Raw genomic sequence first — 11798 nt, 5'->3', positions numbered from 1 at the left:
ATCCTCCCATCTAGATGACATCTTTTTCAGAGAAGGCCTTGCATGCTTCAGCAAGAAAATGTTAAACCACATACTGTATTTGTTAGAATAGCATGGCTATGTAGGAGTAGAGTCTGGGTGCTGAACACGGCTGCCCCAACCCAGATCAAACAAAAATGGGACAACTTTCCTGTCTCAAAATTCCAGCAGGTGGTCTCCTCAGTTCCCAGATGTTTACAGAGTGTTGTTTAAAAAGAGATGATGTTACACGGCAGTAAGTGCTGAAACATTGCTGTTGTGAAATTCAAATTGCCTATATTAATTTATTTTGTTACTCCTGCTCTGCCTGCGGCCCCTATTTTTTCTAACGAGGACTGTGAAAATTTTATGTCTTTTCTGCTTGCAAAAATTCATAACGTGAGAATGAGTTTTACACACTCACCTGTTATCTCAATCTCTACCCCATCCCGGCCCATTATCTTGGATACTTTCTCTCTGGTTTCACTACCTGAGCTAGTGAAATTAGTGAATTCTGTGAAAGCATCCTCCTGTTCACTTGACATTATACCTGCATCATTATTCAAAAATGTCTTCCAGTCTATTGGCCCATGTGTGCTCACTTTCATCAACTCTTCACTGGCATCTGGTATAGTTCCGGTTTATTTTAAAAACGCTGCTATTCTCCCACTTTTAAAAAAACCTCAGCTTGACTCCTCTCTTTGGAGCAGCTACAGACCTATCTCTAAGTTACTGTTAATCGCTAAGCTTCTAGAAAAGGTTGTGGCTAGGCAGCTTATGGCAGCTCTGGACAAACATGGCATTTATGATAAGTTTCAGTCCGGTTTTCGTCAATTTCACTCCACGGAGACAGCTCTTCTTAGGGTCTCAAGTGATATCTTGATGAATAATGATGCAGGAAAATGCTCTGTTCTACTCATGTTGGACCTCACATCAGCTTTCGACACAGTTGACCATCACATCCTCATTGAAAGGCTGAAAAAATGGGTTGATGTATCTGGAACTTGTTAAGAAATCAGTTTTACCCCAGTTCTTTTATTCGTCGAGGCATCCAGAGACGGCACCGGAACTCAGTAGTCATTTCACAAAACCATCTTTATTCATCTTCATTTAAGCATGCACTTCTAGAAGGGAAGACGAGGCCGGTGTGTCCCTCTGCAAATCTTCACTCCTTTGTCTGTGTAACACAGTTTTGTAGGGGCGACCCTATCATAAAACCCCCACGGTGTGCTGCAAACTCTGTGTCTGTGTCTATGTGCACGAGCACATGAATGCCTACATGTGCGCGTTCCCACGTGTCTATGTGAGTGCTCGTGTGTGACTGTGTACGCATACCTGTGTGTATGTGTGTGCACATGAGTGAGTGTGCGTGTGGATGTGTGTGCGTGACAGTTAAAACACTGTGGGTGTAGGTGACTCCCTAGGTCATAAAACCCATCTCCCTTCCAGACCACAGTTATCCAGTTACAAATGTTGAGACCCCCACCCAAACATTCTCTGGGGAATTTCCACTCAGCATGAACTCCTCTCTGTTTTACTTTCACAGTTGAAGTGGGGGAGGGGTCTCCTACAATCTACTCCTAAGTTCACAACACAGTGAGGCCTTTATTATATTGAGGGCAGGGTCAGTATCTCTACTATAGTTCTACATTCTATGATAACACATTTCTAAACTCTAAAATAAGCTAAACATTCCTACAAACTGCATTAGAGTGGTTCTCTTATCTCCATCACTGATACTTTTCTGTGGCAGTCTCCGATTTTAGGTCATCCTCTACCTCCCTTACTTATGGTGTCCCTCAAGGGTCAGTTTTGGGGCCTTTATTGTTTTATTTATCTTCTCCCCCTCCAGCATATAATGGGCTCTTTTGAGGACATTTCTTATCACTGTTATGCTGATGACATTCAGTTGTACGTTTCTTTTATGCCCGAGGATTTATCTAAGCTTCAGCGTCTGAATGATTGCTTAGATTTGATCAAACGTTGGATGGCTGCAAATTTCCTCCAACTCAACGAGGGGAAAACCGAAGTCCTCGTATGCGCCCCTGATAGGTTTCTATCGCAGATAGTGAAAGCCATTGGTCCTCTCTCACTTTATGTTAAATCCTCTATCAGGAATTTAGGTGTCACCTTTGACTCGAGTCTCACATTGGATGGGCATGTGAAATCTCTGGTTCGGTCTTGTTTTTATCATTTGAGAAATGTGGCTAGGCTAAGCCCGGTTTTATCTCGCTCTGAACTCGAGATTGCTATACATGCATTTATTTCGTCACACTTGGATTATTGTAATTCGCTGTTTATGTGTCTAAGCAAAGGTTCTCTGGATCGTCTGCAGGTTGTGCAAAACGCTGCAGCTAGACTTTTGACAAAATCCTCCAAGTACTCACATGTGACACCGTTATTATCTCAGTTACAATGGCTTCCTGTTAAATTTAGAGTTGATTTTAAGATCCTGGTCTTGACCTACAGAGCTGTGCACGGACTGGCACCTGCCTACATCTTTGATCTGCTACAGCCTTATGTCCCTAGCAGGTCTTTGAGGTCATCTGATCAGGGCTTACTTGCTATAAAAAATACTAAGAGGAGGACTAAGGGGCATAGAGCTTTTGCCACTGTGGCCCCTAGACTGTGGAATTCTCTCCCCCAAGCATTAAGAACTGTGGACTCAGTAGCTGTTTTTAAAAAACAACTCAAAACTCACCTTTTTAAAACTGCTTTTGGTTAATTTTTTGCCTGTTTTATTTTCTCTTTTTAAATCTTGTTATGACTTGTAAACTTATGTGCAGCACTTTGTGACTCTGTCTTGAAAGGTGCTATATAAATAAAAATTTATTTATTTATTTTTTGGTAAAACTGTTCATTTCCTAAGTTTATCTGATGTGTTTTATGTTCTACTCTTAAACTATTGCAATGCAATTTGCAAATACATTTATTTTAACTTTTGATTGGACTATGATTACATCATTTTCAGAACTGGCATTGTATAACTCAACCCCATAGGCTGTATTCAGATTTAAAGTTGTGCGTAAATAAAGTGGTTAAAAAATTAGGTGCGTGCTATTCTTCTTGTTTAGACTTCAGTAGACTCAGTCAGCTCTTCGTGTTGTTTCATTCCTGTTATTTTCCTAGTGAATGTTGCTAATTGCTAATAAAGCTATTTAGTCAGCACTAGCCTTAGTCATAGACTGTAATTAAAACAGCCACCGTGATGTCAGCCCACATGGCGGTGTCTGATACCTATTGATGAAATAGGTATCAGACACCGCCATGTTGGTTCTTTGCAGCCAGAAGATATTAAATTTAGAAAAGAGAGCACAATGCCAGTCTGTTGCAGGGCTAACACAGAGAGACAGGCAGCCATTCACACTCCCTCTCACACCTGTGGGCAATTTGAAATCACCAATTAACCTAACCCTACCTATTGCACGTTTTTAGACTGTGGGAGGAAGCCAGAGGACCCAAACACAAACACAGGGAGAACGTGCAAAGTAATGAAAAAAAAGAACAGTGATTGCCTCCACAGTCACCTCATCTCAATCCAGAAGAGCACCTTCGGGATGTGGTGGAACAGGAAATTGGCATCGTGGATGTGCTGCAGTTCTGAAGGCAAAAGGTAAACTATCCACAGAGACTAAGGCCTGGCTTTTTAACGCTGTTGTGCATTTTAATATGGGAGCCTACGAGGATCAACTTTACGATCAAGCCTGTAGCTGCCATTTTCAGGTCTGGAAGTTGCTACTTGGCAATGGCTAACAACTTCCCATAGCCCTCTTGTCTAGATATTTGGTCATGCCTAATCTCACAGGGACCTAGATGGATATGGCTATCAACATTTTTTTTAAATATTACAGTCTATAGTTCATTTCTATAGTTGTCTAAGGACAACTGTCTCTTAGACTTGTGCAGATTTTGAACAATCAACAAGGCAACAGGCAAGAATTCTGTTTTAAAGGCAAAACGTATTCACATCAAAGCATTTTTTTTAAAACTAACATGCCTGCACGAGATCTGTGAGGATTCACTGGCACGCATATAAAGCCTTCACATATCTGTTGGCCTTGAATTAAAAGTTTGTAAAACTAAAAAGTTCAAGGCAAGGCAAGTTTATTTGTATAGCACAATTCAACAACAAGGTGATTCAAAGTGCTTTACAGAGACATTAGAAACAGTTCAGTGAATGTAGAATCTTTACAAAGCACATAATACTTGGGACAAGAAATGTTGAGTGTATAAAAAAAAAAAAAAAACGAACAAAGCATGAACACTTTTTATAATAAACTTTCCACAGCTGTTATTCTTAGCAAAACCCAGTGACACTGTAGCATTGAAGGTAAGGACAAAGCCTCCCTCATGTCCCTCTTGTGGTCTTGTGAAGGCAACAATGTGAAAAGACTCCAAGAGTCTCCTGCAAGGTGGGATGTGTCATTATCGGACTGTATCATGGATATTTATAGCACATATTTAACAATTTCCAGTGTACCCGTGGAAGGTGTGCAGATACTGAAGATACATCCTTCCTCTCGTTCTCCTCCTCGTCGTTTATTTCTTAAAATATAGAAGAAAACATTTTTCGCCTTTATTTCCTCTGCTTTCTTTGTCACATCACATGCTGAGACAGCGGGCACCTCCTCCCCTATTCACAGACTCACGAGGCAGTGATGCTGAGACCAGTGGCCAGTCAGTACATTTACTGAATGTGTATGTGCATTGCTGGGAAGCCGTCCTTCATCACGTTTGCCATTTTTTTTTGACACCCGCAGTCAAAGGCCAAGCGCTAAAAGAGTGAGCAGAGAGTGAAAACAAGCGTGAGACAGAAAAAAGGGCAAAGGCGGTGCAAGATGGGGGGGGAAAGAACCAAGAAGAAGTCACTACAGGAGAGTGGGAACACTTATAAAAGGCCACGTGAAAGCAGCAAGCGTTACAGTACTGTGCAAAAGTGTTGAGCCACCCATCATTTCTTTATCATATGCTCCAACACCACTGACTGAAATGCAACCCCAAACTGTTACAGAGCCCCCACTATGTTTTACAGATGGCACTCATGTTATACCTCTCCTGACACACGACCCATGGTTTGAACCAAAAGTTTAAAATCTGGATCTCTTTGAAATTTTTCATCACTCCATAAGACCTGTTGTTACAGTCCAGTTCTTGTGTAATTTGGCATACCTATATGCAAAGTCTTCATATAATAGTTCTTTGGGAATTGAAACCCAAACTGTTATCTTTGGTATTTGAATGATGATGGCTTTAATGATGAAAGCAGTCAGGTGCATAGACTGACCTGAAAATGAGTGAATATGTAACCAAGGTCAAAAAGAGGACTTTAAAAGACCTTCTCAAAAAACTACTGTTCAAAACAACTTGTGGTACTGTCGTTTCTACCTGTACAAAGAGTGAAGTAAGATTGCAATAAAAGCTCTGGCAGCCAATAGAAAAAGTGGAAAACTAAAAAAACAAAAAAACAAAAAACAACCCAAAACTCAAATAACATTCTGTCACACTGTTACTTTGTTACTAAATACAATTTTATTGTAGAACTAATGTACACAATGATTATCTGATCTGAGCATTTATGCAACATAAATTAGTGTGTGACTTTGTAAACTGGTGGCAAGGTTTGAAAAAAACAAAAACAAATCAAATATCAAGCTATCACTGCTACGTTTTTCTGTACAGATCGTTAACAACACAAGAAGACACAGTTTATTTAAATTAACCAGTGCACTCTTCAATACAGGACAAAACCCCCCTATTTTTAAATAATGCAAAAAAAAATCTCAAAAGGCACTTTAAAAATGGTAAAGCTTAAACTGTTTAACAAAAGGAATGCAACACATCTGAGGAGGAGAAATTTCCAGGTTGCTGAAGAAATAAAAAAATTAAAAAAAACCCTCAAAGGAAAGACAAGGACATGAACGTGTCCTGACCTCACAGACTATAACGACTGGCTTGTAAGTGCCCGACTCTTTCAAACCCCTGAACTCCAGTCTGTGATGCAGTTTAATGTGTGCACAGTTTTGAATGATAAATCTAACATTCAAAGTATTTCAATTTTGAATGACGCTTGTGGATCGCAAAAAATAAAAAGACTTCTATAAAAAAAAAAAAACACCTTTCTTCAGTTCAAGTAGAGGCCAAGCGGAGTTCTCATGCACTGTTATCTTTGTTTTTTTTTTACAGCCTTTACCATAGAAAACCCCCCACATCAATTTCAAATAGAACATTTTATTTTGCATTTGTTTGTAGTAGCAAACATGATTAATGACGACGAAACATCTTCAGCAGCTGATCGTGCTTCCCATTCACACTGGTAACAGAGATCCAGTCTGTATTATCCGTGTCTCACATATATCTGTTTTTGATGTATTCCCTGTACATCAACATGTCCTCTCTGCACAACGCCCTCACCTGGCCCTGACCAGTCATCACATGGCCCTCAAATACCTCCTGGCTGTTTTTGCCCACCTGTGGAGGTAAAACTGCATAGATGCTGTCCTCTGGGAAGCAGGACACTGGCTCTCTAAGAGAGAAGGAAAAGAAAAATGGGAGAGAAGCATGTGTGATTGGTGTATCACCATATACATTAACTTTAGGAAAATCACGTGGCTTAAGACAAGGCAAAAACAAGAGGTGGAAAGGAGTTTGTTTGAGCCAACAAAAGACTGTAAACTGCTGCTGAGAGGTGGAAACAACACGAGGAGGGTGAAGATGAGTGCTTTCACAGCAGTATTACTCATATTTTCCAAAAACTAGATTTTAAAGCATGTCTTACCATCTTCTGGGTGAATTATCAACTGCGTGCTTGTCAAGTCATCTATTCAGTTAGGCTTCCAACAACAGCTGAGGCCTGAGTGAGAGGCTGTTTAGACACATGGCTGCATTTCAAATGGCACCTGCCTCATGATGGGCTGTTTTCAAAGGCACAGCGGAGGCTCTCGGAAGCCTTGAGATAAATTATGAGCTGTGGAGGATGTTGTAGCCATAGAGTATATGGCTACAACCCCCCCCCCCCCCCCAAGGCTGCTGTGTAAGAATCCTTAATTACACAGACTAGTCAGTAGTGCTGAAGGTAAAAAATATCTCTAGGCCAAGTTGAGAAAACAAATAGCATTTTTGTTTTGGGGCTTTTTATTGCAAAATGTGGAAAATGAAAACTACTGACTGATGCATTCATTCATCATAAACTGAGAAACCGCAATCCGTTACAATTCACTGTTTATTGCCCGTAAAATAACAAATATGACCGTGACCCTTAGGCGCAATCTGGGCGAAAAGCCCCGTGATGATTACTGTGTGTAAGTTTGATTAAAATCTGCCCAATGCAGCAGGAGGAGTGATTCCTGTGGCACAGATTCATCAGAACTTTGAGTGGATTTTACACACACACCTGAGACTTGCTGGAGAGATCTGACTCTAACAAGTCTCACTTGTTTCACAGCCTGCTACACAAAGAAACCGGTGCTGTTAGATGAGGTTAGAGGACAATATGTTTGAAAATGAACTTCACAGTTTGCAGTGTGACTTAATACGACTATAAAGAGGTGGTGCTGGTGTTCAAATAAAGTTCTTATGAGATATTGATGTTGGCAGTTTAAATATGTGCATTTAATAATGAAAAGTGAAGCAATATTGATTACTGGTATATTTTTCAGATATATTTTCCTTTTAAATTTGAGGTTGTTTTTTTTTTAAAATAAATTTGCCTCTTTTATCCTCTTAAATTTGCTATTATTTCCTTGTAAAACTATCATCTTGAAAATATTATTTTAAACTTTCACTAGCCCTAATACATTGTCACATGAATAGTGCTGATATTAGTTAAACAAGCAAGAAATTTGATAAGTTGCGTGTACAGAGCTGGAAACATGGGTCACAATTTGGCTATTTTCAAACTTATTCAAACAGTATTGACAAGATTTGTGAATTTTTATTAGAAGCAGACCTTTTTTTACCCATAAAAATTTTTTTATTTCTTACTTTCTTGTTCACATAATATAAAGCAGAAGTATAATGTGTCTACAAACTCCTACAAACCATGTGAGCAACACTGAAAACATTTCAAGTAAATATGTTTGTTTTCAAATATTTCAAACTTCATCTTCTGGCCTGTTGAGCTTACTATTACTGTATAAACTGTTTAATGTCTGTAATTTGTACATTACATTTGCCTTATTATAAGACAACTTATTTTAGAGCATAGAAAAGCCTCAATTATACCTTCCACATGAGTCTGCTACAGTCCAAGTGATATAAATTTCATCATCAGCATGAAGGTCCATACAGATATCCACGTGCCAGCCTATTGTTTGTTTACACCACGTGGATTTGTCTGTGGAGGATTTACAGCGCACCAACGATGCATACACCTCAGGCGGCGAACTTGAAAGTAGTGTAAAAGGAATGATTACTCGGCCATTGAGCCCCCAGCTGTCCGTGTTCGAATTTGCAACGGAGTACAGTCAGGTCTTAAGGTCAAGATCTTCCAATACTGAAGACAGAACTCAAACAATCTTCCCATGAGCAACACTTGCCCCGGTGGTGCCGAAAAGTTCTTTTTAATGGGTAGAAACCTTAGAAACCAGATTCATGGTGGGCGGCCATCTGTCCTAACCAGCTGGGGTGAGAGGAGAGCAGAGGAAGAAAAGAGGGCCATTAATCTCTACACCTCACTGATGTTTCTCAACAGGAATGGGCTACAGTATTCATTTCTTTTCCATTTTTATCTCCGTCACTTGAGTCATCTTTGGCTGAGCCTGATGGATCAATAGAGGAACATAGAGGGAGGTGACACTCTAAAAGGCTTCTAACAGTGACAACACGTTTGGGGTGCTGTAACATCTTAGAATAGCACTGTTGCACAACAACAGACACACCTGTAGCACCCTGCGGGCCTGACACGAGGATGACAACAATGGCTGGATGGACTACTGAAAGGCCAGAGAGAAAGACAATGTAGATGAAAAGGTTTGATTCCCTGCTGATGGAGATTTCCTAAAAGAAAATATTGATACTTCTGCCACTTTTGTAAGATAAATTACAAATTTTCTCCTGTTCTGTAAGAAGGGATACATACAAGAAACTTTCACATTTAAAAACGGTTCACACACCAAAGACATACTAGAAACACATCAGAGGCATGTCTTTCATCATCCTTGAATTTTCCTCCTCCAAGTTGATTACATGTCCCCACTGTGTCTTTGTCAGCCTCTGTCAGTCTTCCTCTAAGTGACCATTTCTTGTCCATATCCTCTTCAGTTCCACATGACCATCAAACTTAGTCGATCCGAATGACAACCGATCTGGTTTTCTAGGAAATTACTGGCAATGATAACGAGTCGCATTCATGGTCTTCTTAGAAAACTGAAAGTGAATACCTTCCTCACCTCTCACCCATGCATTCAAACATAACAAGGGAAAGAAAACTAATTCATGAAATTTCTATCCACTTTTGCACTTTTTCATTCTGTAAAAAGGTATCATTTCTATAATGTCTGTTGAACAATACAACCGCTACCAATTCCCTCTGATGCAGTCTCTAAGCCATTTTCCCTTCAGGAACATTTGCTTAATAATCAACGTGTCTCAAAGTGTTTTTTTATTTTCCTGAAGCGAGGTTTTACTACCTTTTTTTTGCTGTTTTTTTTACTACAACTGCAAGGAGCTCCCTCCACCTCCCTCCCTAATCTCACTGCAAACATCACAGTCGACAGTGACTCCTGCCTGACCTCATCTGCCAGGCTGTCCATGACCACTGCCAAGAGGGGTTCAGTGTCCTGCACCACAATTAAATATTTCATCACATGCTTCCTCATACAGTACCATAGCTCTTCTCTTGGTATCCTATAAAATCCTTTCACATGCTTTCCAAAATGACACATTACAGCTCTTTCTGATCATCTCTGTACTTCTTCATCAAAACTTCTAAATATGTAAAATTTGAAATCTCTAAACTAAACCGTGTCTTAGAGCCAACTGCGAGTTAGTATGGACTCTGCCTGCCAATCGTCACAAATTAACAAGTCATATCTCGTTTGTATAATCCATAAAAACATGATTAAAAACATCAATCTGTGATTTCTGCTTTGGGAGGCTTTGGATGCTGAACTAATGGAGATTTGTTATAGGTAAATTGTCTTACTATAAACAGAAAGACAATTTTTTAAAAGAGAAAACAGCGGCTGAAAGATGGGAATTTTCCATGTACAACATATATGAAATTGGGAAGGCGAGTGCGGGAGTTATTTATAGTTACTCTTGCCAGGACAAAAAAAATTTGTATTTACTTGATTCAAAATGAGTAAGTAATTTTAGGGGGGTTGTAAAGCTGTAGCTTTTCCACATGATTTGATTTCTTTACACACAGGAAAAAATCCAAGTGAACTGCAAGCAAACCAAAATGTATCATTACAGAATATTCAGTCTGCTTATTGGGCATATATGTCTAGGGTGCGAACAGTAAATACAGTAAGAAGGTGCTGTGTTCTGATCTACTGCATAAAATGAAGAATTCCTGCTCATGTCACAGATGGTTGCTAATAGATACAGACCCCAGCACATCGATTGCGCCTTGTTGCATCCCAGAACACAAAGCATATGTAGCTACAGGAAGTTTTTTTTAGCTCAAACTTGCAATGTATACCTGGTAGTAGGTTTGGAAAGGGGTCAAATCAAGTTCACAGAATCACAGACTGCTCTGGAGTTCATTTGGGACCACACAGGGGCCCCCTCCTCCAAAGGGTCTTAGTGTGGTTGTTTTGGCTCGCACTTACATGCGATTACAGTGTTCAAATCAGCACAAATGGACTGCGCCAGAGTTCGATTTAAACAGACTAAAAACTGGAGGTGCGCAAGGACCATCAATAAGTTTAAATGTTCAAACAAGTTTTTTGCACTTTCACAAGAAGACAAAACCTAGCAGGTATGAATGTTGATATATAAGAAGCCATCATGTAAGAAAATCACAAGTGCATGTAGAGGAGGAATTTGTTTCTAAACTGATTTATGTGTTTGCACAGGTGTGTGTGCATGCATGCCTTACAGCTCAAAAGACAGCTCGACAAAAACATCTTGTGCGTTTCCATGGCTGCACATTGCCATCACACGTGTGGTTGAACTTTGAATCTGGCTGAGGGATAAAAAAAAGGGGGAAAAAAAACCAAACAAACACCATCTACGGTAAAGAGTGGACTGTCTGGGAAATAGCGTGTATGCAAAGAAGTGAAGAAACATATGACAATTAAACAGTGCGCAGCTAGAAGCCTCGACTGAGACCACTTAGTAGTGCAATCCTTCTCCCAAGGCTAGTGAAAATGTTGAGTGCTTTATAAAAGGGGTCATTTATAACTGCAAACCAAGAATACAATACCATACATTACACGTGAGCCAGGTTTATTGAGTTTGAGTACATGTGGCTTTTTTCCCCTTTTTTCTATTAATATGTTTTACTCACAGACAGATGATGTTTGCCGGGTTTATGTGTTCAGTTCTCTCCACTCTGTGCTGGCTCTCACCCAAGTGAGCAAACCTGCAGGAAAATACAAAACATAATACAGAGAATGAATGATATTTCTGCAAAATAAGCCAGTAGTGTAGGTGTGCATTGCTTACAAATGCTTCTGCCCTCTTCATCGTGAGCGGAACGATCCAAATAACCCTAATCTGTAATAGGGTCGTTATGGCTCTACCGAATGCTTTCAATTTAAGGCTTCATACTGTCTTCAGTGTTCAACTTGTCTTCTGAGATCTCTAATATTTAGATCTCACCATCATCAAATCACAAATTTCCCTGTAGGTCATTT

General features: G+C 39.8%; 1 protein-coding gene across 4 annotated transcripts in view; it reads right to left on the bottom strand.

Annotated features, from left to right (window-relative positions):
* Window positions 1-5507: 5507 nt before the first annotated feature.
* fig4a (FIG4 phosphoinositide 5-phosphatase a) overlaps window positions 5508-11798 on the bottom strand; it is a 56329-nt gene continuing 50038 nt past the window's right edge. For 2 of the 4 annotated variants that reach the window (XM_080289722.1, XM_026193894.2), the window contains 2 exons: window positions 11450-11524; window positions 5508-6520 (listed from right to left, as the gene is read on the bottom strand). In XM_080289722.1, the coding sequence (XP_080145848.1) occupies window positions 6343-6520; window positions 11450-11524 (253 nt within the window). In that variant the 3' untranslated portion in view covers window positions 5508-6342. Of the gene's footprint in view, window positions 6521-7907; window positions 8615-8873; window positions 11126-11449; window positions 11525-11798 lie in introns of those variants that run through there. The other 2 variants (XR_013901764.1, XM_026193899.2) reach the window with 2 other exon arrangements.

Source organism: Astatotilapia calliptera, chromosome 15 (assembly GCF_964374335.1).
Source record: "Astatotilapia calliptera chromosome 15, fAstCal68.1, whole genome shotgun sequence".
NCBI classification, from domain to species: Eukaryota; Metazoa; Chordata; class Actinopteri; order Cichliformes; family Cichlidae; genus Astatotilapia; species Astatotilapia calliptera.
The sequence above is the reverse complement of the archived record's forward strand: the minus strand, read 5'-3'. Positions and strand labels throughout refer to the sequence as shown.